Below are 23,708 nucleotides of genomic sequence, written 5' to 3' on the forward strand. Positions count from 1 at the left end.
TGAGGTCTAAGCGAGTCAGTAAACTGCACCAGCGCGCCTTTAAACGTCCAAATGCACATTCTACCACCATTCTGCACTTGCTCAGCCTGTAGTTGAACAGCTCCTGACTACTGTCCAGGCTGCCTGTGTACGGCTTCATGAGCCATGGCATTAAGGGGTAGGCTGGGTCCCCAAGGATACATATAGGCATTTCAACATCCCCAACAGTTATTTTCTGGTCTGGGAATAAAGTCCCTTCCTGCAGCTTTTGAAACAGACCAGAGTTCCTGAAGATGCGAGCATCATGCACCTTTCCCGGCCATCCCACGTTGATGTTGGTGAAACGTCCCTTGTGATCCACCAGAGCTTGCAGCACTATCGAAAAGTACCCCTTGCGGTTTATGTACTCGGCGGCTTGGTGCTCCGGTGCCAAGATAGGGATATGGGTTCCGTCTATGGCCCCACCACAGTTAGGGAATCCCATTGCAGCAAAGCCATCCACTATGACCTGCACATTTCCCAGGGTCACTACCCTTGATATCAGCACATCTTTGATTGCGTGGGCTACTTGCATCACAGCAGCCCCCACAGTAGATTTGCCCACTCCAAATTGATTCCCAACTGACCGGTAGCTGTCTGGCGTTGCAAGCTTCCACAGGGCTATTGCCACTCGCTTCTCAACTGTGAGGGCTGCTCTCATCTTGGTATTCATGCGCTTCAGGGCAGGGGAAAGCAAGTCACAAAGTTCCATGAAAGTGCCCCTACGCATGCGAAAGTTTCGCAGCCACTGGGAATCGTCCCAGACCTGCAACACTATGCGGTCCCACCATCTGTGCTTGTTTCCCGAGCCCAGAATCGGCGTTCCACAGCATGAACCTGCCCCATTAGCACCATGATGCATGCATTGTCAGGGCCCATGCTTTCAGAGAAATCTGTGTCCATGTCCTGATCACTCACGGGACCGCACTGACGTCGCCTCCTCGCCCGGTATCGCGTTGCCATGTTCTGGTGCTGCATATACTGCTGGATAATGCGTGTGGTGGTTAATGTGCTCCTAATTGCCAAAGTGAGCTGAGCGGCCTCCATGCTTGCCTTGGTATGGCGTCTGCACAGAAAAAAGGCGCGGAATGATTGTCTGCCGTTGCTCTGACGGAGGGAGGGGCTTCTGACGACACGGCTTACAGGGTTGGCTTCAGGGAGCTAAAATCAACAAAGGGTGTGCCTGTACATCAAGGAGTATTTCAGTCAGGACTGCACGGAGGGTTCCAATAAGAAATGGTGCACCTAAGTTATCATTGTTATTGGAACAAGGAGGTTAGCCTGGCCTCTGATTGATACATGGCTAGGTTTACCTCGCTGCACCTTCTCTGTAAGTGACTGCAGTGTGATCTAGAAGAATGAGTCCCCAAGACAGGGGAGGGGGGGAAGCAAATGAGTACAAAACAAATCTGGTCTATTTCTTGTTTTGATCCACTCCATCTATCTTTTACATCTTTGGCTGGCAGCAGACGGTGCAGAAGGACTGCATGCCATCCACATCTCATGGCTGCTCGGCAGAAGATGGTACAGTACGACTGCTAGCAGTCCGTATCGCCTGCCCGCTCACCATAAGACGGTTCAATAGGACTGACTGCAGGACTAAAGAGAATGACCTGCTCAAGTCACTCCAAATTTAGTCCCTGCGCCCATGTCTGCCCAGGCGCTCCTGATCGACCTCACAGAGGCGACCAGGAGCACCTCAGACATGACGATGACGGCTACCAGTCGTACTATACCGTCTGCTGCCACAAGGCAAGGGGTTGCTGCTACTGTGTAGCAATGCCGTACCGCGTCTGCCAGCACCCAGGAGACATAGGGTGACGGTTACCTGAGCAGGCTCCATGCTTGCCATGGTATGGCGTCTGTACAGGTAACTCAGGAAAAAAGGGCGCAAAATGATTGTCTGCCCTTGCTTTCACGGGGGGAGGGAGGGAACAGGGGTCTGACGATATGTACCCAGAACCACCCGCGACAATGTTTTAGCCCCATCAGGCATTGGGATCTCAACCCAGAATTCCAATGGGCAGCGGAGACTGCGGGAACTGTGGGATAGCTACCCACAGTGCAACGCTCCGGAAGTCGACGCTTGCCTCGGTACTGTGGAAGCGCTCCACCGAGTTAATGCACTTAATGCACTTAGAGCATTTTCTGTGGGGACACACACACTCGAATATATAAAACCGATTTCTAAAAAACCGACTTCTATAAATTCGACCTAATTTCGTGTATTACATGTAGACATACCCTAATCTTCAACATCCCCAGCAATGAGGCTTCTACCAGTCCCACTTCAAAGATTATTCTACAGTTCAGTAGAAATCACTGCCAGAAAGTTTTGATGATATTCATCTTAACTTTGCCCTTTCTTAGTTTCATCCCATTACTCCTAGGAATTGATAATCCTGAATAGCATCCGACGAAGTGAGCTGTAGCTCACGAAAGCTTATGCTCAAATAAATTGGTTAGTCTCTAAGGTGCCACAAGTCCTCCTGTTCTTTTTGCGGATACAGACTCACACAGCTGCTACTCTGAAACCTGTAATTAATTATGGACCTGATCCAAAGCCCATTGAAGTCAATAGGTAGCAGAGCATTTGGTTGCTGAACCCGTACCATTTCAATCTGCTGTTTTCAGTTACTTAGAACTTTGACAAGGTTAAATTTGGGGCGGATGTAATTTTGCAATGCTTTATGTATAACTGAGATTACATGTTTTGAAAGCCTAATCTAAAGGGCCTCGGCCATTTTCTTGGATGAGGACAATAAGAAATCACTGAACACCGTCCATTCTAGTCTGGATGAGAGACAGTCCTGGGGAAAAAAGAATATGTGCTCAGGCAATTAAAGATTCTATCAAAATGCATTCAGACAAGAGGGCAACCTCAATTCTGGCATCTGCTTTGCAACTTTAATAATGATCTTCTCACTTTGTTTTTGTATGGCTACATTATATAATTTTAATATACCACATAATTAGTTTTTCTCCATCAACTTTGCATTCATAATTTAGGCCCTGATTCAGCAAAGCACTTAAGCGTGGCCAGTGGCAGATTTAGAGTTAGTGGGGCCCTGTGCTCAGCTTCATTTTTGCCCCCTCCCCCCCGCCCCCCAGGACCCAGCCAAGAAAAAAAACATTCTCTCTCACCCCCATTTTTCATTCTTTTTTCTTCATGCTCCTCCTATATTATAAGTAATAGGAAGTAAATGAAAATAAAGTGAGGTACCTTGATTGTTTTTGTAGTCTAACTTTTTTTTCACAGACCACTTGAAAATTGCTAAGGGTCTCGGTGTACCATTTAATGATCTTTCCAAATATTGTTTGTACCGTTAGCTAACTATTGTAAAGTGCTTTGGATAAGAGCGCTTTATAAAAAAACATTTGGGTGTGGGTTCTGGCCAGGAGTTAGGATGTGGGAGGAGGCTCAGGGTTGGGGTGTGGAGTCTGGGAGGGAGCTAGGGTGCAGGAGCGGGCTGAGGTGTGGAGTCTGCCCAGGAGTCAGGATGTGGAAAGGGGCTCAGGGCTGGGGCAGAGGGTTGGGGTGTGGAGTGCTTACCTGACACAGCCTCTGTTTGGTGCGAGGGGTGCAGGTGGGGAGGGGGGCGTGCAGGAGCTCCCGTTTGGTGCTCAGGGTGGGGGTGGGGATGGGAGGGTGCAGGAATCAGGGCAGGTGGTGGGGGTGGGGGTGCAGGAGTCAGGGAGGGCAGGGGGTGTGTGGAGGCCGCCCCTGCCCTGAGCAGCTCAGGGCAGGGGGCTAGGGTGTATGTGTGTAGGGGGCAGTGCGCAAGGGTTGGGGGGGAGCTTGGGGCTGGGGCACTCCCAATTGCAGCCGCTGGGTTATCTTAGCTGGCTGGCTGGTGGATGCCTCTCTGCCCCGCCACTGCTCCTGTGGGAGCTGTGGCGGCAGCAGCATGTGAGAGCTGAGACCCCCGCTGGCCTGCCTGCTGCTGCTCCCTTCCCTTGGCTTTTTTCCAGGGGCCGCCAGCAGCAGTGCGCACCAGGGACTGCACCTGCGCTGCCCGGCACCCAGAGAAGCAGGCAGCAGGATATAGGCGCGGACGGACGCACCACCAGTGCTTCCCCTACAGCGCGCCCCCAGCCCGCCCCTCACGTGGCTTGCAGCAGGAGCCCCGGGAGCCAGCAGGAACCCGGCTCGCTGGCAGGGAGAGCGCACCCGACGCTGCGCCTCCGGCACGGCTCTTGAACGGCTCCCTCCTGCTCTCCCCCACAGCGTCTGCCCCCGCACGGGGTGCTGGACGGTGCTCGACTGCCCGGCCCTGGGGCCCCCTGTAGCTGGGGAGGCCCCGTGCCAGGGCACTGTGTGTTTCATTGTAAATCTGCTCCTGAGCCCAGCTTAAAGTCCCATGAGACTTAAATCTTTTCTACGCACAACATTTAGCTAAACCAATGTAAGAATGGCCTCACAAAAGTATTGCACTAATTTAACTCAGTTGGGGTGAATTGACTTCCAGGGGCATAGGATTTCACCCTTGGTTTCTAAACTGATTTACTTAAACTGTTACAACTTTTTGTCTGCAGACAGGGCCTTAAGCCTGACCTTGGCGTTAAGCACATTCTTAAATACTTTGTAAATAGGGTTGGGATTACTCACATGCTTAAAGTTAAGCATGTGCTTTAGTGTTTTGCTAAATCAGAGCCTCAGTAGTGAAAAGTGGCCCTGGCCACCAATGCAGGTATTTGGGGCCACCAGTCACTACCAACCAACCAACAACAGGCATTTCATGATCTAATTTATCTATGGAGAATCGACATTTTGGAAAAAAATGACCATAGTAATGTTGTGTATTACAAAACTCCAAAGAACCACAGTGGTATTTCACAAGCAATGGCACTGTAATCACGTAATTCTTGAAAATGTGAACTTGTTCTTCGTTTATTGCTTTTCTGTATTATCTTTAATCACAATATCTGAATTAATATTTGAGCAGACTTGTGGTATTATTCTCATGGGAAAAAATGACTGCCATGAAATATTTCGAACCACACTTGAAAACATAAATGCTCAGAAAAAAAATCTGTCATTTGAAAGCTGCTGAGCGTAAAACTTTTTGGTGATATTTTTGCAGCCATTTTGGTCCCAGGATATATGAGAGACAAGGTAGGTAAGATGATATCTTTTATTGGACCAACTTTCGTTGGTGGAAGGTACAATCTTTCAAGCTACACAGAGTTTAAAACTAGTTTTCTGGCCAAACATTTTCCAAAGGCAGGTTCAGCTTTACATTATTTTTTTCTTGGTATACAAGTGGTGAAAAGTAGCTGGAGTACAGGAAGGATCTATCTCAGAGCTCTTATTATTTCTCTTCTCTTTCATTGCTTCCATTAATCTAAAATAAAAATAATTTAGACTGAGAGAATATGGTTACTCTTTGTGAATGGAAAAAAATAACACTTATAAGAAACAATTTAATCTGATCTGCCATGACTACTCTCTGTTTATAACATTTAGAAATACTGGCTAAGGCTGAGCATAGAATGTCTCTTATTATAAAATATAATTCTGGAAATACTGTGAAATCTAAAACTGGCCACCCAGACAACTAGCAATTATCAAATGCTCTCAATACAAATAAAAAAAGTTTCATTTATTAAGATGATATAGCAGACCCTGAGTTTTCCTTGGAGTTCTGGAGTTGAATGTTCCTAAAAGCATGAGTTGGTGGAAATAGACATATTTTCCAGGTTGTTGATCAGACCAAAACCAAAGATCTAAAACCAATGAGATCATCCCCCAAATTATGCCTTGAACAAGAATTACTTAAGATTTGGTGAAGGAGGGCCAAGTTTGCGGGTTATAACGAATGTTTATTATTATTACAGTTTAATGCAACTATAGCAATGGTACTTAAGTAAGGGGACCATATTTCCCTAAACCGAAAATGAGACACTGCCTGGCGTCACCTCTTGCTTGAGCCCTGCCAAACTCAAGGCTGGCCCGAGTCGCCTGGTGTTGCGGCTCACCCGAGCTGACGTCACGGACGTCACAACATTTTTGGCAAAACTGGGCATTTGTCCTGTTCGTTCTTGCCTTAGGGGGACACGGAGGAATATATTGGGCAAACAGGACAAAGGATACTGTCCTGGCCAAAGTGGGACATATGGTCACCCTATCTGTAAGGAGAGAGATGTAGTCTCTTAGGTAGCTAGGATTCTATGACCTAAACCATGACAAGACTTTACAAATCAATTCAGTGTCATTCCTTGCTTACAGTCTGCACAGGTTATTAATAATACAGTTCAAGTACTGTCAAATTATAAACACAGTACAGTGGCACTTCATTTATCCTCACTCTGTTGATCCATATAAAACTTGAATCTCTTACCCACACGGCTAAGCAAAGATTTCATAGTAGAGGCTGGAGAGAGTTCCCAGATTGCTAAGGTGTCCTTATTTTTATAAACTATACTACATGATGTTTAAAAGTACATTATGAAGTATCCGTAATTAATACTGAACTAAATGTATCAATAAAATCAACAATGTGGTGATGCATAATCCTGGGGTTATTTTAATTGTATTTATTAAGTTACTAATTCAGTAAGAGCCTGATCCAAAACTCATTAAAGTCAATGGAGTTTTTCCATTGGATCAGGATCAAAAGTCATCAATTCACAATGAGTCTCCCTATAGATAGATTTTAAGACCGGAAGGAACTATTAGACCATTTAGTCTGACCTCCTGTATAACACAGGTTGTATAATTTCACCTTGTTACCCTTTTATTCAATCCAGTAATTTGTGGTTGGCTAAAGCATAGCATCCCATCTTGATTTGAAGACTCAAAAGACATAGAATCTACTATTTCCCTTGATAATTTGTTCCAATGGTTAATCACGCTTCCTGTTAAAACTATTTATTAGTGTGAATTAAAATGTAGGGGGGAAAAGAGGTTGTTACAAAACCTATTTATGTAATTTTTGTCTTCCCTTAACTCTTATTATGGTCCGCAATTATTTGACCATAATCTCCTCCACTATTAACTGGCAATCCTTCAGTGCTTTAAAAAGGAGCTTCTTCATTAGGAAACCGCTTGAAGACCTCACAAGTTTAAAGCTCAATAATCTTTTCTGAAAGCCAGGGAATAAATTTTATCAGTCAGAGGCCCCACTAAGGTATGTTCTAACTACATGTGCCTAAATCTCTCTGATTATTTCTCAAGAGCAGCATTAATCTTACATCTGTAGAATTAAGTTCTCTGAGAAAATGGACAAAGGAATATGGAAATTCATCTGATGTTTACAGAGGTCACCTGAGCAGTTGTCATGTGAAAGATCTTCCTCTTCAAGCTCCAAGACGACTTAAAGGGAAGTGGGAAAACATTATTCTCTCAAGACAGTTTAAAGAGAAAGGTAGGAGACAGATCATAAGCAGATTGGGATGGGAGAGACTATTGCTTATCACGCTGATTAGTCTGGGAGTACCATGAATGTACCTCCTTATTAAAACCATGAACATCTGAAGTGAGGGGGAAATTGGGAAGAAAAAGGGTTTAACCCCTATTCTGGCTATGCAAACATTGTTGACAAAAGGAGACCATCTTTATATACAAGACGGTTTTACGCTGGCAGTCAATTCAGTCTTTACACAGAGACAAAATTTCTAGTAACTGCTATGTATGATTAATGTCAAATTATCAAGATAGGAACTTACTAGACTTCAGATATAAATCCTTCCCAATTTGCTTCCTGAAACAATATCTACACTACACTCTCACAAGGTTCCTGGTAATATCGTTAATTACAGGTCCTGGGCTGACACATCTGTCATCCAAGTCTCCGGCTAAATTGCTCTGGCACTAGTTCCTCCCATTCTTCCCAGGAACTCTGAGACACCCCAATCTGCTTGCAGCTTTTCTTAGGTGAACCTCAGTGCGGCCTGGCCTTCCTGGGCCCTTTCAGGACCATTTGTGGTCCTGTATGTCTTCTCCTTATTGGGTGACCCTGCTCTGTTCTAGCTTGTCTCACTTAGAACAGCTCTGGTCTAGATTTGGCCAAGAATACATAACAAGTCAGTAACCAAGTCAGGATTAAAATTTAGAGGTTCCTGACTCTCAGTTTCATTTTCATGGCCCTATACATCATTTTCATTAGAGATTAACAATTTTGTCTCCATTCATACTGACCTGGGTTGGATATAAGTCAAAACTCTAGAAGTGAACCGCTTCCTAACTCATTATGAATCCCCGAGCCAAGCATTCTGTCATCACAAAGGTTTTGAAAAATTCTGATAAAGCATGTGAGCCTTTTTGGAGTTTCATAGATTCATAGATTCATAGATATTTAGGTCAGAAGGGACCATTATGATCATCTAGTCTGACCTCCTGCACAAAGCAGGCCACAGAATTTCACCCACCACTCATGCGAAAAACCTCTCACCTATGTCTGAGCTATTGAAGTCCTCAGATTGTGGTTTAAAGACTTCAAGGAGCAGAGAATCCTCCAGCAAGTGACCAGTGCCCCATGCTACAGAGGAAGGCGAAAAACCTCCAGGCCTCTTCCAATCTGCTGTTGCTGGAACCCAGTGCCGAGAGGCTGAACAACAGCTTGAGTTGGTTCGCTACCCGGAGTGCTACACCCAATAATCACAAGGGGGTGGAGAAGCAGAAAAGTTTATTTGAAGCTTCAAAAAGGTACAGGGAGATTTGAATCTCAAATCCTGTACACAGAGCAGGAAGTTACACAGCCTTTTATACATCCTTTTTCCCAGCATACTTATCCAATAGCAAGCTGCCCTAAGTATCCATATAGCCAGCCAATCCAGTTCCCAGCTAGTTCCCTGGTTCTCTGTATCATTTGTTAAACTATACGTAAAGCTGCTTTATTCAGCATTGTTCTTCCATATCTCCCCTGTTTGGCCTTGCTTAGTTTCAGGCAGTCTGACTCTGCAACATAGTGTTGCAGATTCTCAGCATAACTGCTGTGTGTGCCTCCAGGCGGGGGGGCCAAGGACACCTGGGCCTAGTGTGAGAGGGCTTCATCGACATTCGTGGTCTTCCATCCCCTCGAGTTACCTAGTGGCCATGCCCCAGTGTCCCCAACACTGCCCTGGAGGAAAATTCCTTCCTGACCCCAAATATGGCGATCAGCTAAACCCTGAGCATATGAGCAAGATTCACCAGCCAGATACTACAGAAAATTCTTTCCTGGGTAACTCAGATCCCACCCCATCTAATATCCCATCACAGGCCATTGGGCCTATTTACCATGAATATTTAAGTTGGTCCACCCTTACCACAGTGCTGCTCTTCAAAATGTGTCCTGTTATGAAACTGGTACACAACGATAGCCCAGAACAAAATCAGAACCTAATTGGATAGGACTTATTGCTTGAAGTTTCCTTCCAAATCCGCTTCAACTCTCTGGAAACACCAGACATTCCTCAGAGAATAGTAGAGTACAAAAGTTGTCAAAAATAATGAAAGTTTTGCTCCTTTTGTCATTTATTAAAAAGTTTTGGTCCAGCAAAAGCTCCTCTCTGGTCTCATGCCAACAGCTTTTTCAGTAATCATTTGCTAATAATAATCACTTAAGAATTTGGAAGCTGGTTTCACAAGATGTCTTATTTTCTCAAGGAAGAAAAGATATCCAAAATTGGTGATAGTTTGTGAATACCACTGTCCTGATTAAAAACATAAAGGAAAACATAATGTTCTGCATGAATCAGCTACGATAATAGAATGAAGTGATTGTGTTCCTCTGAAGTAAGTTAAGACAGGTGAGAGGTGCATGCTGTCCCATGCCTTGGAAAGGATTTAACTGATATATTAAGATTTTGTGTTAAAGTAAAGGCTTATTGAACAAATCAAACTTTGCCTGGAACCAAATATAATTTGTGTCCTAAGATGCATTAGGTGTCATATAAAACCCAGAATGGATTTTTCAGGAGTGGAGTGGGGCCACTACACCAGAGAGAGTGCTCTGCTCTAGAATAAGGGGCTGGTGCACTGAATGTACATCCCCACTTCCCCTCAGACCCTATGCACACAGAGCAGTACTAAGAAGATTAGCTCACACATACAAAGCTATTTAGGCACCTAAATATACAGATCGGTGCCTAACCTGCTTAGGTGCTTTTGAAAATCCCACTAAGTGCCTGTCTGCATCTTCAGATACCTAAATAGCCTTGTAAATCTGGCCCATTCTGTCTGCCCAAGGCACAATCTCCATGGTGCTTTTCCTGAAGAGGTTCAGCTCCACCACCACCCTCTGCTCAGGGCAGTGGCACCAAAGCTACCACTGAGCCCTTAGAGTTTTATTTTTAAAGAATGCCACTTTAAATGATAATGCCTCCCTCTCAAAATATATGCAGCATTCAAAATGTTCTTTTAACTGCCTTGTTGAGTCTATGGTAACCATTACACTACTCTGGCATTGCTCCTTAATAGTCTAGACAGTATTGTTCTTGACGTTTTAAGAAAATATTCAAGGACAAGAGATGAAGGCGGCAGACGAGTAGACACATTTCCAAAACATTTGTTTTTCGCCATACGTTTCTACCACAGGAGGATCATAGAATTTGCCAGACTGGCTGAGACCCAAGGTCCATCTAGAGTAGTATCCTGTCTCCAACAGTGGCCAGCACCAAATGGTTGAGAGAAAAGTTACAACGCTGAAAACAATTCTGAGGCAAATCAGCTGGGATGAAGAATTTAATCAGAATAAATTGAAAGATAATAGGATATTGTTTATGAACACTTTACTTGATTTCCAAAAAACGATGCTGTGACTAACAGGTTAACGTGATCCTTGGATGCACAAACAGGGTAACTTGCATTGGAGTAGAAAGGTTATTTTATCTCTGTATTTGGCACTGCTGAGACTACTGCTGCAATACTGTGTCCAGTTCTGGTGACCACAATTTAAGAAGGATGTTGATAAACTGGTTCAGAGAAGAGCCACAAGAATGATTAAAGGATTAGAAAACATGTCTCGTGGTGATGGACTCAAGTAGCTCAATCTATTTAGCTTATCAAGGAGAAGGTTAAGGGGTGATTTGATTAAAGTTTATAATTATCTACGAGGGGAACAAATATATGATAATGGGCTCTTCAATCTAGCTGCCAAAGGTATAAAAAGATCCAAAGACTGGAGGTTGAAGCTAGACAAATTCAGATGGGAAATAAGGCATATTTTTTTTTAACAGTCAGGGTAATTAATCATTGGGACAATTTACCAGAGGTCACGGTAGATGCTACAGGAATGGCAATTTTTAAATCAAGATCTGATGTACAAGAGGAAATATTTTGGAGATGTTCTATGGTCTGTGTTATATAGGAGGACAGACTAGATGATCAGAGAAGTCCATTCTGGCATTTGGAATCAATGAATCTACTAAACTTAAATCCATGCATTCCACATAAATAATTGGAAGCTACTGGGTGCACAGTGCTATTGAAAATCAGCCCACTGTCTGACAGTGTGTAATCCAGAAGTAAAAAGTAAAACACATTTTATGATAGTCTGTAGAAAAGTATCAGATAGATTTCCTTGAAAGGAAAGAAATCTAACATGCCACTAAAACACATATTAATACAAAATACATTACATGAGTGAACCATGCTTCCTTTACTCTGAGTGCCATTATTCGTTCATTAATATGCCTAGTGCTATAGTGTTTCCTACTGCTGTTATGTGATGCTTTCACTAAGTAACAGAATAAATAGCTCCAGTACAGTTCTATTTTGTCTCTGTTTCTTGAAAAACATTTTTGGCCTCTCAACCTTTATCGGAGACTCAGCCTCATGTGAGGTTGTATATCATGTTTCGCACATACTCTGATTCCCCTCGGGTGTTATAAACTGTACTTTGGGCACAATGAGGGAAGAGTTGTTCCTCCTCATGGAGTTGTTCCTCCTCATGGAGTTGTTCCGCCTCATGGAGTTGCGTTTCCGCAGAGAGTTTTGATGAGACAGCTCACTTTTCTGAAGAGTCTGGATGAGAATGGAAGGCTTTTCATCCAGCTCCCTAGCGCTGCACCGCGGAGCTGCTACCTTGATCGTGTTGCCAAACTTGGAGTAATCAACCGCATACACGCCTTCCTCTTCCGTTACGATGGGCACAAAGCGGTGACCCCACAGGATCTCCTCTGCTATGTAAGATGTTCTTGCTTGCGTGGTGATGCCAGTGGTTTCTACTACTCCTTCAAGTACCACTATAAGTTCTAAATCTTGGTTGACAAGGTCACTAGCAGAGATATCATAGAGAGGACTCCGCTTGTCTATGACATGGCAAATGATCAATGGAGCCACCAGGAAAATGTTATTGCTTTCAATAGGGTTATCCACCGGGATGTCTTGCTGATGTATAGGGATGATCTCCCCTTCGGGCGTAGTCGTCTTCCTCACTACCTGTATTCTCACCGAGGCACTGATGATCATGCTTTTCCTCAGGTCTCCCACTCTGAACATGAAGCAAAGTCTGCCATTACGAATGGCAATCACCGCATGCCGGCTGAAAATCAAGGTCTCTGCCCTTCTGTGAGCTTGGGCAGTTTTCATAAATATGCAGCCCAGCATGACGGCATTGATAATCAAACCTACGATGTTCTGCAGAATCAGGACAGTGATGGCCATGGGACATTCTTCTGTCATCATTCTGCCTCCAAAACCAATGGTCACTTGAACTTCAATGGAAAAGAGGAAAGCAGAAGTGAAAGACCTACAGAGAAAGTTGCATACAATTAGTTATCTAAATACTTCAAGTAGAAAAGTTAACAGTGTACACTGAATAGGAAGCAACAAGAGGCCTCATTCTTGCAATTGTTGCACACTTAAAACTCCCATTAACTTCCATGGCAGTTTTGCATGCTCAACATTTGCAGGAGCAAGACCCATTGTTTAACGGTCAAAGGACAGACCTGATTGCCTGGAAATCCTGAATACTACCATTGACTCTCTCTCTGGCCTTGGCTCTCTTTCTCTTCACCTAACCTCCCTGCCTAATGGTCCATATTCTTCTCCATATCAGCAGGCAGAGAGCTCTAACTCTTGTTCTTTTCTTTCTTTTCTTTCTCTCCACCCAATGAAACCTCTGAGTCAGGAGTGCCACACCTTCCATTTCCACAGCATTGGAGGGGGGGCGTGGAGGAGGGAGTGTGGAGGATATGGTTGACTTTTCTAGATTCTCCCACTCTCCAAACCAGTGAGGGGAAGCAGTGCAGTGAGTACAACCTGAGTTAACTTACACTACTTTCCCCTCTGCACTTTTTAGCCCCACCAGTGGGCTTTGGGGACAGTCACACTAGGGGAACCCCTAGAAGCATGGCTCCTGCAGTAACCATGCTGTTCATGAGTGAGAGTAAGCCAGTGAGGCTAGGCAGCTGAATGAATACAATGGGCCTCTACACTCATTCCCTTCATCTCCCAAAGGTTGGGCGTAGTTTGACCTAGTGTTTTGGTTCAAGGCACTGTCAAGATAAGGCCAGCTTCAAAATTTAAATCTGGATCTAGTTTTGTAACTTATATGTGAATGCTACATAAGTAGAAAGTGGATTATTTATTGGACATGCCATACATGGAATCTTATATTGATACATATGAACAAATACGATAATGGCCCTTTTCATATATTACAGTCCACCCAGATGTAACATCTACATATATAATGGAGTTATGTTAATGAAATATATATGTCCTTTCCACAAAGGTAAATCTGAATCATACTTTGTTTCAGGTTTGGTTTTGCAAGAACAAAACCTGATCAACTCTTAACTAACTCTTTGGGCAGGTCTACACTACAGCCGGGATCGAGGCTCTGAGATCGATCCACCAGAGGTCAATTTAGCGGGTCTAGTGAAGACCCACTAAACCAAAAGCAGATCGCTCTCCAGTCGACCTCTGTACTCTACCCCCGATGAGAAGAGTAAGGTAAGTCAATGGGAGAGTTTCTCCCGTCGACCCCCCGTGGTGTAGACCCCACGATAACTCAACCTAAGGTACGTCAACTCCAGCTACATTATTCATGTAGCTGGAATTGCATAGCATAGGTCGACTTACTGCGGTAGTGTAGACATAGCCTTTGACTATGTCTTCAGGATAAGTTGGAACAGTCCTTCGAACTACTAGAGGACCAGGAGTCACGAAAAGAATTCAAAACGTTTTATAGCACATGCAAAATCAGGGAGATTTTTTCTGTGGAAAGAGAAAACTCATCTTAAAGGAAGTGACTCCCAGTAATGAGACTGCTGAGTTCTCGCTAGCTCTAATCCAAATTTGATAAGCATGTTTAAAAACCGGGGGCTTTTAAAAGCTTTTCATTCTTGGGAATCACCACTAATGTGGTGTGTTTTTGTGGGTTTTTTGTTTTTGTTTTTGGCACGTAGTTCTAAAGAATTCAGGAATGAAGGGGTTAATATGGTATTTAATGGAACTAGTGAAAGGGTGACGAATATTCAGCTGCATGCAGAGCGAAGTGAATGGCTGCAACTTCAAATACTCTAATTTCCTTTAAAAATGATTTATTTGAAAAAGAATCCACATTTTTATAGTGTAAACTCAGTCCTTCAGGAAACTACGGTCTAGCAAGCTGAGCATGTGAACACAGAAGTAAAAGCCAGGGAGCTGCTAATTGTAATAATCCCAAGTCTGTCACTGATTCCCATTTCAGCTTTGGCAACAATCTGCCTGTCTGGAATATGGGCAAGATACCAATATTTACCCTACCATGGAGGGGTGTGGTTAATAGTTATGTAGCACTTGGAAAACATAAAGTGCTCTATGAGTACTAAGTGTTGATTACAAATTTCAAACCCAGGTGTCTCTTAAAGCCACATTTTAGCACCTACATGAAAAGATTTTAGTTAGATGTCTAATATGGTTTAAGAGCCTAACTTTAGGCACACAGGCTTTAAAATTTTGGCTATTATTAATTTTTATTTTGACTGTATATAGTGACAAGATCAAATATTTGTTTTAGATCAGATAATCAGTTTTTCTTCTTAAAAATATTAGTGACAATATTTTTGTTCCATAACTTTGTTGGAATAGGTAGCCAGTTTTAACAGAACAGAATCATTTATTGCCAATGAAAAATTACTTTTCATGACTAGAAGATAGATGGTTATCTACCTTTTGGCCTGAAACACTCCAGATACTAATACCATATGACAACATGTGCTCTTTGTCATGTGCTAAAGCAAAAAGTTATGTTCATCCTTCATTCACTTCAGTTCAGTGGCGCTGGAACATTTTTAATAGTGGAGGTGCTGAAAGCCAGCCCCCTAAGCCCTGTCCAACTCCCCCTCCCCAGCTGAGGCTGAGAGCAAAGCCCCGGGCACAGAGTGGCAGCAGACCCCAGGGTGGCAGCAGAGCTGGGCCTGGGGCGGCAGCCGAGACTCTGGGTGTGGGGCGGGCAACCAGGACCCCAGGCAAGGGGTCGGCAGCTGAGACCCCTGGGATGCTGCAGCACCCCTCGCACCCATAGTTCCCATGCCTATGTTTCAGTTAGTTATAACTGGGGGAGGGATAGCTCAGTGGTTTGAGCATTGGCCTGCTCAACCCAGGGTTGTGAGTTCAATCCTTGAGGGGGCCATTTAGGGATCTGGGGCAAAAATTGAGGATTGGTCCTGCTTTGAGCAGGGGGTTGGACTAGATGATCTCCTGAGGTCCCTTCCAACCCTGATATTCTATGAATAACCTTCACATTTCCCTTGCAGTAAAATGTAGTGACCTCACTGGAATTGTTTGAATAGGGATTTTGTATCTTAAATCCTGCATGGATTGGTGGAGGCTTAACAATGGTAATGCCAGTGGATGGAATAGAGAGAAGACCAGAACCTTGGTCTGGATAGAGAGAAGACCAGCCCCTTTGCACCACACTGGCAGCAGAAAGCAGCCATAAACCTGCCTGAAGCAGACAGTTAAGCAGTCTTCTAGTGTACGGGACTACTAGGGACATGCCTGGAGGCATGGCTTAAAAGCTGTTGTGCTCACGTGACCCCCAGCTGGCATAAGGCCGAATATCATGCGGATTCCTCAAAAAACATGAATCAGTGTGAACTTTAGTGCATGTGCGTTCCGTTGCCATGAAATGTCCTCTGGGAAGGGGATGTCCGGGGTAGCAGCCAGCAAGAAAGTCCCATAGGAGAGGCTCCATTGGAGCCGTGCTGCTGCTTTGAAGCTGAAAGGCAAGGCAGGGAGTCCCAGACCAAATGTGGAAAGCTCAGTGCCCAATGGCCCTTCCTTCCGGCAGATCCCCTGAGAGCAGCAGGTTTGTGGGATGGAGCCCTTTCTGCTGCTGCAAACCCTGCCCCGCCTTTCCTTGAACAATAGAAAGGAAAAAGGAGCCTGACAGAGTTCCCTCACAGAGGTGATCTGAGCCATAATTGCTCATTTCAGAAGCTCTGGCTTGCAGCTAGTTCCTAAGAATGAACAAATGAAAAATCAATCAATGTAATGAAGTTTAGTCCAGCTTGGAAGGGGAATAGCCCCACTTAGGAAAGCAGAATAAAAACAAGGGAAAGGGTGAAGAACATCATCCTTTTTAGGCCAGAAATAATACCACTTGGAATTTTGTACATGCTATCATGGTGTTTGCATCACCGAGACAGAGAGGGAGATAAAAGTGGACACTCAGATATTATGAGTCTACTTCTATACCACCTTGCCCCTTGTGTGGTCCCAACAACAATGCAAAGTGTATGCAAAATGCATGCAAAATGCAGCCATTCTGATTCAGTAGCATTGTACACCCACCTTGCACTGGCATAAATGACAGGGCAATGGTTAATCAGGCTCTTTCTGTTCAAAGAACGAGTACTATAAATATGGATCTTATTCAACATATCACAGAATGGTCTCATTGCTTGCTCCTATTAATGTTAGCTCTTTGGAGTCTGTAAATATACTGCGTATATGTGGAATTCCCTCCTGATCAGTCATTTGGCTGATGCTCTGGAAAATGCTCTGGGAGTTGTGTTGGTAGTAAAAGGAAAAGAACACACTCCTGTGACCCCTATCGTAGCACTCTGGTAGTGTTTTTCACATTAGCTCTTGTTGTCTGAGATAAATACTGATGCAGTGTGTCACAGCACTTGTCCCGTAATTAAAATTGATAGCCTAAATCTTCATAAGTGACTAATGATTTTGGGTACTTCCATTTTTGGCTTCCCAACTAAAGACATCAAAAAGAGGCCTAATATTCAGATGCTTTCCATTCTCTGGAACTCAAGCCTCACTAAGGTGTCATAAGTTGGACAAGCCAGAAAATGAAGCACCCAAATTCAGTAAAAAGAAAAGGAGTACTTGTGGCACCTTAGAGACTAACAAATTTATTTGAGCATAAGCTTTCGTGAGCTACAGCTCACTTCACTTTTCTTTTTGCGAATACAGACTAACACGGCTGCTACTCTGAAACCAAATTCAGTAGACATCTTTGAAAGTTTGGACTGATTTTCCGAAGCCAAAATATAGTTCTCAAGATAAGCCATTTCTTGTTGTGTCATGGTATGAAATTCACTATGGACCACACTGTGTTCAAGATAGTGTTATTGATGTAGACAGGACTAAACAATTTACAACACACACCTAAGGGCCACTTTGTTGAAGCAGACTCTATCTTTACAGATACGGAAAGTTATCAACATACTGTAGAGACATTTGAAAAGCAGCAGGGTCTCTGTCACTATCAGCTTTTGGGAGATCTGGTAAGGCATCAAAGAATTCTGAGGTATGATATTTCCCAAGCCTGGGGGGCTTGCAGGAATTGGTGGAACCTAGTGGAGAACACTCAACTTTTCAGTTGTCTATACTGTACAGAACAGTTCAAGTAAACCAAAGCCTAGTTTTAGGCTTGGGCAGCGTGGCATTTACATCATTGCTATTCCTTATACCTCCTACTGTACTTTACCTGACACATGTCACACATGGTGTCCATTTAGTACTGCCTGTACAATTCTCGGTGCTAGCATCCATGTCTCCATGGGCAAAAGCCACCAGCCACCACATCATGGCAAAGAGCAACCAGCTGCACAGGAAGGACATGGTAAAGATCACCAGCGTGTGGCGCCACTTCAGGTCCACCAGGGTGGTGAAGATGTCTTGCAAGAAGCGGCCCTGCTCGCGGATGTTCTTGTGAGCCAAATTGCACGCCCCGCTCTTGGCGATGAAACGAGCTTTGCGGGGCTGGTCCCGGATGCGTGGCTTGCGAAGGTTCTCAGCAGCAATCCGTGCCAGCACATATTCTTCAGGGATGATACTCTTCCTGGCCAACATCTTCCTGCCACCATAGTCCACCTAGCAGGACACAAGTGCTTTTCCACTGGTCTCCCTTTTGTCCCTTATCTGTCCTCCTACATCCTGAGGAAAGAAAGAACAAGATCTAGTTTGCCATCTATTTCCCATTTTTCCCAGACAATAAAAATGATAGGAATGTGGAGTAGATGGCCCTCATGGGAACAGCTGTTAAGTTAAATGTCTCTTTAAGATTATTCTACAGTGCTATTATATGCTCATTTTAGACTGTGATTGCTATAAAGGCAGTTAGGGACAAATCCTAAAAGGAATAAAAATAGTGATTTATTTTGGACACTGGTAGTGAGGAAAGCCACAGAAAGGACTTATAACTGTGGACCAAAGTAAATAATGATCCATGCTCTAAGGCCAGATCCTATCGAGACACTTAACCATGCAGCAACTGCACACAAGTAATTACTCTGCTCAATGGAAGTACTCATGTGAGTAAGTGTTACTTGCATGCTAACGAATTTGCAGACTGTGACCCTTATTTAACAAGGGTCAGATAGTGGAGCTCACCTAGGTGGCCCTTTCCAAATAGCCCTACTGAAGTCAGTAAGACCGCTGGTATGTTACTGACTCACATGAATAAGGGCTGCACAGTCTGGTCCCAAAGCATCATGTATTTAACATTAAAATAGAGATGTGTGGGGAAATATCACATTACCTGGCTGGGAAATTATTGACCATTTGTTGAGCTAGGCAGGGGGGATTTTTCTCCCTCCAAATCAAGCAAATAATAATAATGAAAATTAAAATAAATATTGTATTTTGTATAATTAAATATGCATGCGATCAAAATCACAAAAAGCTGGTCTGGCACTGAAAATCTGCACGGGTGCTTTGCACTCACACCCAGCAATCATCCTAATGCACCTCAACTTCACCTCATCTCCAGCTTTTTTTGTTTTTTGCTCAAATGTTAGAATGAATACGATGCAACCCTAAATACATAGAATATGTGTAAATTAACAAAAACAAAATCCCCTCCGTACCCTCTCCCAACCAGACCTAAACGAGTGGGCGGTGGCGGCGGGGGGCGGAGGGTTGGGGGGGATCAATTTCTGGAGACCTCACACTTGAAGTCGAAATCGCTCTACCAGGAGAGAAAACGCCCCACTGTTGATCAGTCCATTTCAAAGGGAGAACGACGCCTGCAGGCACCTGATCTTACTTTGGTCGGCTTGTTTAAGGGGAGGAGATCTCTGACGAGGAAGTGCAAAGACCCCCAGAAGGAGAGCTGCAACTTACGAAAATCCCGAGCAGGAGTCGGAACGCTGGCTCAGAGCCCCGGAGCCGCCTGGCATCGCCTCGCAGCCGACTGGACGCCCACCCCACCCGGGCAGCAGCAGCAGTAGCCGGGCGCGGAGATCCTTCTCCAGGGGGCTGGGGGGAGGCTGGCTTCGTGCTGCGGTACAGGACAAGTTCAGGAAGCCGATGTCTCGGGCTCCCCCGGGCGGCTTCCTTCCCCGCGGGGCTCCAGGGGGAGGTGATGCTCAGCAAGGCAGCCGGTTGTGTAAGGATCTATTCTGTGACGGGTTGTCTGTCCCGCAGCGGCGGGGCGGCAGGCAGCCCCCGGCGGAAGTGCGGCGGTCAAGGGGAGTGTGCTGAAGCGGTGTGTGGAACGGGGGGAGTGGGGGGGGGGGAGAGAAAAAGGGGGGGCAGATCACAGCCCCGCACCCCAAACACTTAAACAGCGCCCAGCTTTTTTTTTTTTTTTTTTGGAAGGAGGTTGTTCTGGAATCCGAAACTCCATCGATGCACAGGGGGATTTGATTTCCTTCTTAAACTATAAAGGTCAGGATAACAGGGCACTGCTCCTGAAGTCCCTACTCAGGCAAAACTCCCTTCTACTCAGTGGGCGATTTGCCTGTGTAAAGACTATAGGGGCTGACCCTCAATGCTCTTCCCCAAGTCATATAATAAGGCAGGGTAACATTGTCCGAAGCACCCACATGACATTGCAGCCTAAGTCCCATTTTCAAAAGCGACTTAGGCGCTCAGGAGTCTAAATACCAGGAAAAGCTGGACTCTTCTCTGCTTTCAAGTTGAAAAATCTCCCCCAGTAACCCTATAGAGACTTCAGTTTCAATTGAAAGTCAATGGGACGTAGGTTCTTAAGTGCCTAAAAGTCATTTTTGAAAATGAAACTTCAGAACTTTGGTACTAAACCTTTTAAACCTGACATGAAAAAGTTGAATAGGGATGTTAAAGCTCTGGCAAATCATTTTAAATATAAAAGAATTAAATAACAGAATTATTTAAATTAGATTTTAGATTACTATTATTGTTTTCATTATCTAATTGAAAGACTTCTATTAAAACCAGCCAATCAGCCAAAAAGCTGATAAAATGAAACCCCTTCTCTAGCCTATATTTTTGTAATCTCATTTACATTGATTATGTTATAGTTCTAATAATGTCTTACATCTTTAAAGACCCTGTCAGGTATTTTTGTTTCTGTGGCAAAACCCTTAAAATATATTTGAATAGTAGATTTAGCTTTTTAGGCTTGCTCCAAAGCCCACTGAATTCAATTGGAGTCTTCTCTGTGCTCTGCAAAACTCTCCTGGAAGTCAGGATTCGCTTGAAGGATCCAGCTCTTTAACAGTAGCTCACATTTTCTTGCTTCTCAAATGAGTTAGACTTGCCCGCAGTCTCACTGCCTGGAGATATACAACAACGTCCTGACTGCAGCAAAACTGTGAAATGTGTTTTATTTCTCTCTCTAGCTGTCAGGGGGGTTTTGCTCTTTATAAACTGATGTACTCTTTGTTCTTCCTACTACAAACCAGGCTACTGAATTTGATGAGATAACTGACATGCGTAACATTAAGCATGTATGCATACGCGTTTGCACAAGGCCAAAATCTGTCATGATTTTTGCTGCCCCTTTGCCACTGACTTCATTACTTTGCCTGCTGCTGCAATAGGAGACTTTGTTTGACAGTATGCATTGATGAAGTGAGCTATAGCTCACGAAAGCTTATGCTCAAATAAATTGGTTAGTCTCTAAGGTGCCACAAGTACTCCTTTTCTTTTTGCGAATACAGACTGACAGGGCTGCTACTCTGAAACCTGTTTTTAGCACCAAACTCCCATTAATTTGAATGGGTGCAGAATAGGCCTATTCTCATGGTTAGCTGGTGTAACAGGTACTGAAAGATGTGAGATGGACACAGGAGAAAGTGTGCATGGACAGGGATACTTAAAAAAACATAAGCAATGAAATAAAGCATCCCTCTCACACACAAGTTAAAGGTTATAATTTTGGCAATTTCTCAGCTTCTCATGTTTAATCAAATTTACTTTCTAGGAAAACTGAGATTTTCCCCCCATGTAGGAAGAATAAACAGAACCCCAGCTTCATAAAAGGATCTAAATTTAGATTTTAATGAAGCAAAGTGTACCCATGCTACTCTGCATTGTGTCTGATTAACTCCTTTGTACCCATAGGGCTTGCAGCTCTGTGAGTGTGTGTGTGTGTGTGTGTGTGATTCCTTGAATCAGCAAAAACTTATGCACATGCTTAAGTTTAAGCAGATAAGCAGACCCAGTTGGGTATTGCTCATCTCCTTAAAATTAAGCACATGCATAAATCTTTGCAGCATCAGGGGCTACTGAAAACCAAGTACTTCAGAGTTCTAATCCCAGTTCTGCCACCGATGCATTATATGACTGTGGGCAAGTCAATTAACCTCTTTGATCCCTTTATGTAGAATGGGAATATCATATTGCCTCTATATAAATCCATGGTATGCAGACATCTTGAATACTGAGTGCAGATCTGCTCTCCCCATCTCAAAAAAGATATATCGGAATTGGAAAAGGTATAGAAAAGGGCAACAAAAATGATTAAGGGTATGAAACTGCTTCTAAGGGTATGTCTACATTATCTGCTGGATTGGTGGGCAGCGATGGATCCAGCAGGGATCGATTTATCGTGTTTAGTCTAGACTTGATAAATCGACCCCTGAGTGCTCTCCCGTTGACTCCTGTACTCCACCACCACGAGAGGCACAGGCAGAGTCAATGGGAGAGAGGCAGTAGTCGATTTACCATAGCGAAGACACCGCAGTGAGTAGATCTAAGTACGTCGACTTCAGCTACGTTATTCACATAGCTGAAGTTGTGTAACTTAGATCGACCCCCCCCCCCCAGTGTAGACCAGGCCTATATGAGAATAGATTAATAAAACTGGGACTTTTCAGCTTGGAAAAGTCTAAGGGGGGTTATGATAGAGGTCTATAAAATGATGACTGGTGTGTAGAAAATAAATAAGGAAGTATTATTTATTCCTTCTTATAACACAAGAACTAGGGGTCACCAAATGAAATTAATAGGCAGCAGGTTTAAAACAAACTAAAGGAAGTATTTCTTCACACAACACACAATCAACCTGTGGAACTCTTTGACAGAGGATGTTAGGGTTCCAAAAAAAACTAGATAAATTTATGGAGGATAGGTCCATCAATGGCTATTAGCCAGGATGCGCAGGGATGGTGTCCCTAGCTTCTGTTTGCCAGAAGCTGGGAATTGGTGACAAGAAATGAATTACTTGATGATTACTTGTTCTCTTCATTCCCTGTGAAGCATCTGGCATTGGCCACTGTCAGAAGACAGGATGCTGGGCTAGATAGACATTTGGTCTGACCCAGTCTGGCCATTCTTATATTCTTATGGGGCTAGTAGAACACAGCTAACTGGGGTTTTAGGTGAGGATTAGTAAATTACTATTCATGGTGGTTATTTGTTTTTTAGGGGCTGACTATGTGCACAGGAGTTACTGCAGAGTGTTCAAGCGCATAAAGCTACTTGTATGTGTAATTAAGTGTTTGCAGGAGCAAGGTCATAGTTTGGAGTCTTGAATTGTTCAGCTTCCTGTAGTTGCACAGGACTTTGAGACTCCAACAACAGGAGAGGTAGGCGAGGCTGGAGCTGGCCGTTTTGGTGGGTTGCTCGCTTGGTATGCTCTTTGTAAAGAGTCCTCAATTGTGCAGCTCTGGAACTCACTTGTGTGTAATCAGTGCTATAAGATCACAAGTTAAACAATATATTTTAAACTAGCTGGTGATTTTTTTAAGCTTCCGTGAAATGTTTGCACCAGATTGGGGTGGAAGCAGGCCATTATGGTGGCCACTGTCTTTCCCAATACATAAAGAACTATATGAAAACTACCAGACAAAATCCTTTATGACTAAGGGATAGCACTCCACAGTATTTTATGTATGTCACAAGATCAGCACATTTCGCAGGGTATAATTATCTGCAAGATTATTGCTGAAATACAAGATTTAATATATGGGATGTGGGAAATTACACACCAAGGACCGTATCTTTTCCTCAGTTCAGATCTCTAAACCAATCTGACACAAGAGGAGGGACAGAATATAGGACTACCTATGGGACTGGCTCACCTCAAACATCTCCTCATTTTTGCTGA

At 43.9% G+C, this 23,708-nt stretch overlaps 1 protein-coding gene across 1 annotated transcript; it reads right to left on the bottom strand.

Moving 5' to 3' along the window:
* Positions 1-5,179: 5,179 nt before the first annotated feature.
* On the bottom strand, positions 5,180-19,765 carry KCNJ8 (potassium inwardly rectifying channel subfamily J member 8). Its single transcript, XM_073317996.2, has 3 exons — positions 19,517-19,765; positions 17,880-18,328; positions 5,180-12,692 (listed from the first exon to the last, which is right to left on the bottom strand). Exons 2-3 carry the CDS (start codon positions 18,242-18,244, stop codon positions 11,792-11,794), a joined length of 1,266 nt encoding a protein of 421 aa, XP_073174097.1. The 5' UTR covers positions 18,245-18,328; positions 19,517-19,765; the 3' UTR covers positions 5,180-11,791.
* Positions 19,766-23,708: the final 3,943 nt, after the last annotated feature.

The sequence above is a fragment of the Lepidochelys kempii genome, chromosome 1 (genome assembly GCF_965140285.1).
Source record: "Lepidochelys kempii isolate rLepKem1 chromosome 1, rLepKem1.hap1, whole genome shotgun sequence".
NCBI classification, from domain to species: Eukaryota; Metazoa; Chordata; order Testudines; family Cheloniidae; genus Lepidochelys; species Lepidochelys kempii.

What these genes read in the sequence shown, in the direction of transcription:
- KCNJ8 (XM_073317996.2), bottom strand. Translation starts at nt 18,244, where the DNA reads ATGTTGGCCAGGAAGAGTATCATCCCTGAAGAATATGTGCTGGCACGG. An exon ending in CCATGTGTGACATGTGTCAG is followed by an intron (nt 12,693 to 17,879) that starts GTAAAGTACAGT and finishes CTTTCTCTGTAG; the next exon opens with GTCTTTCACTTCTGCTTTCC.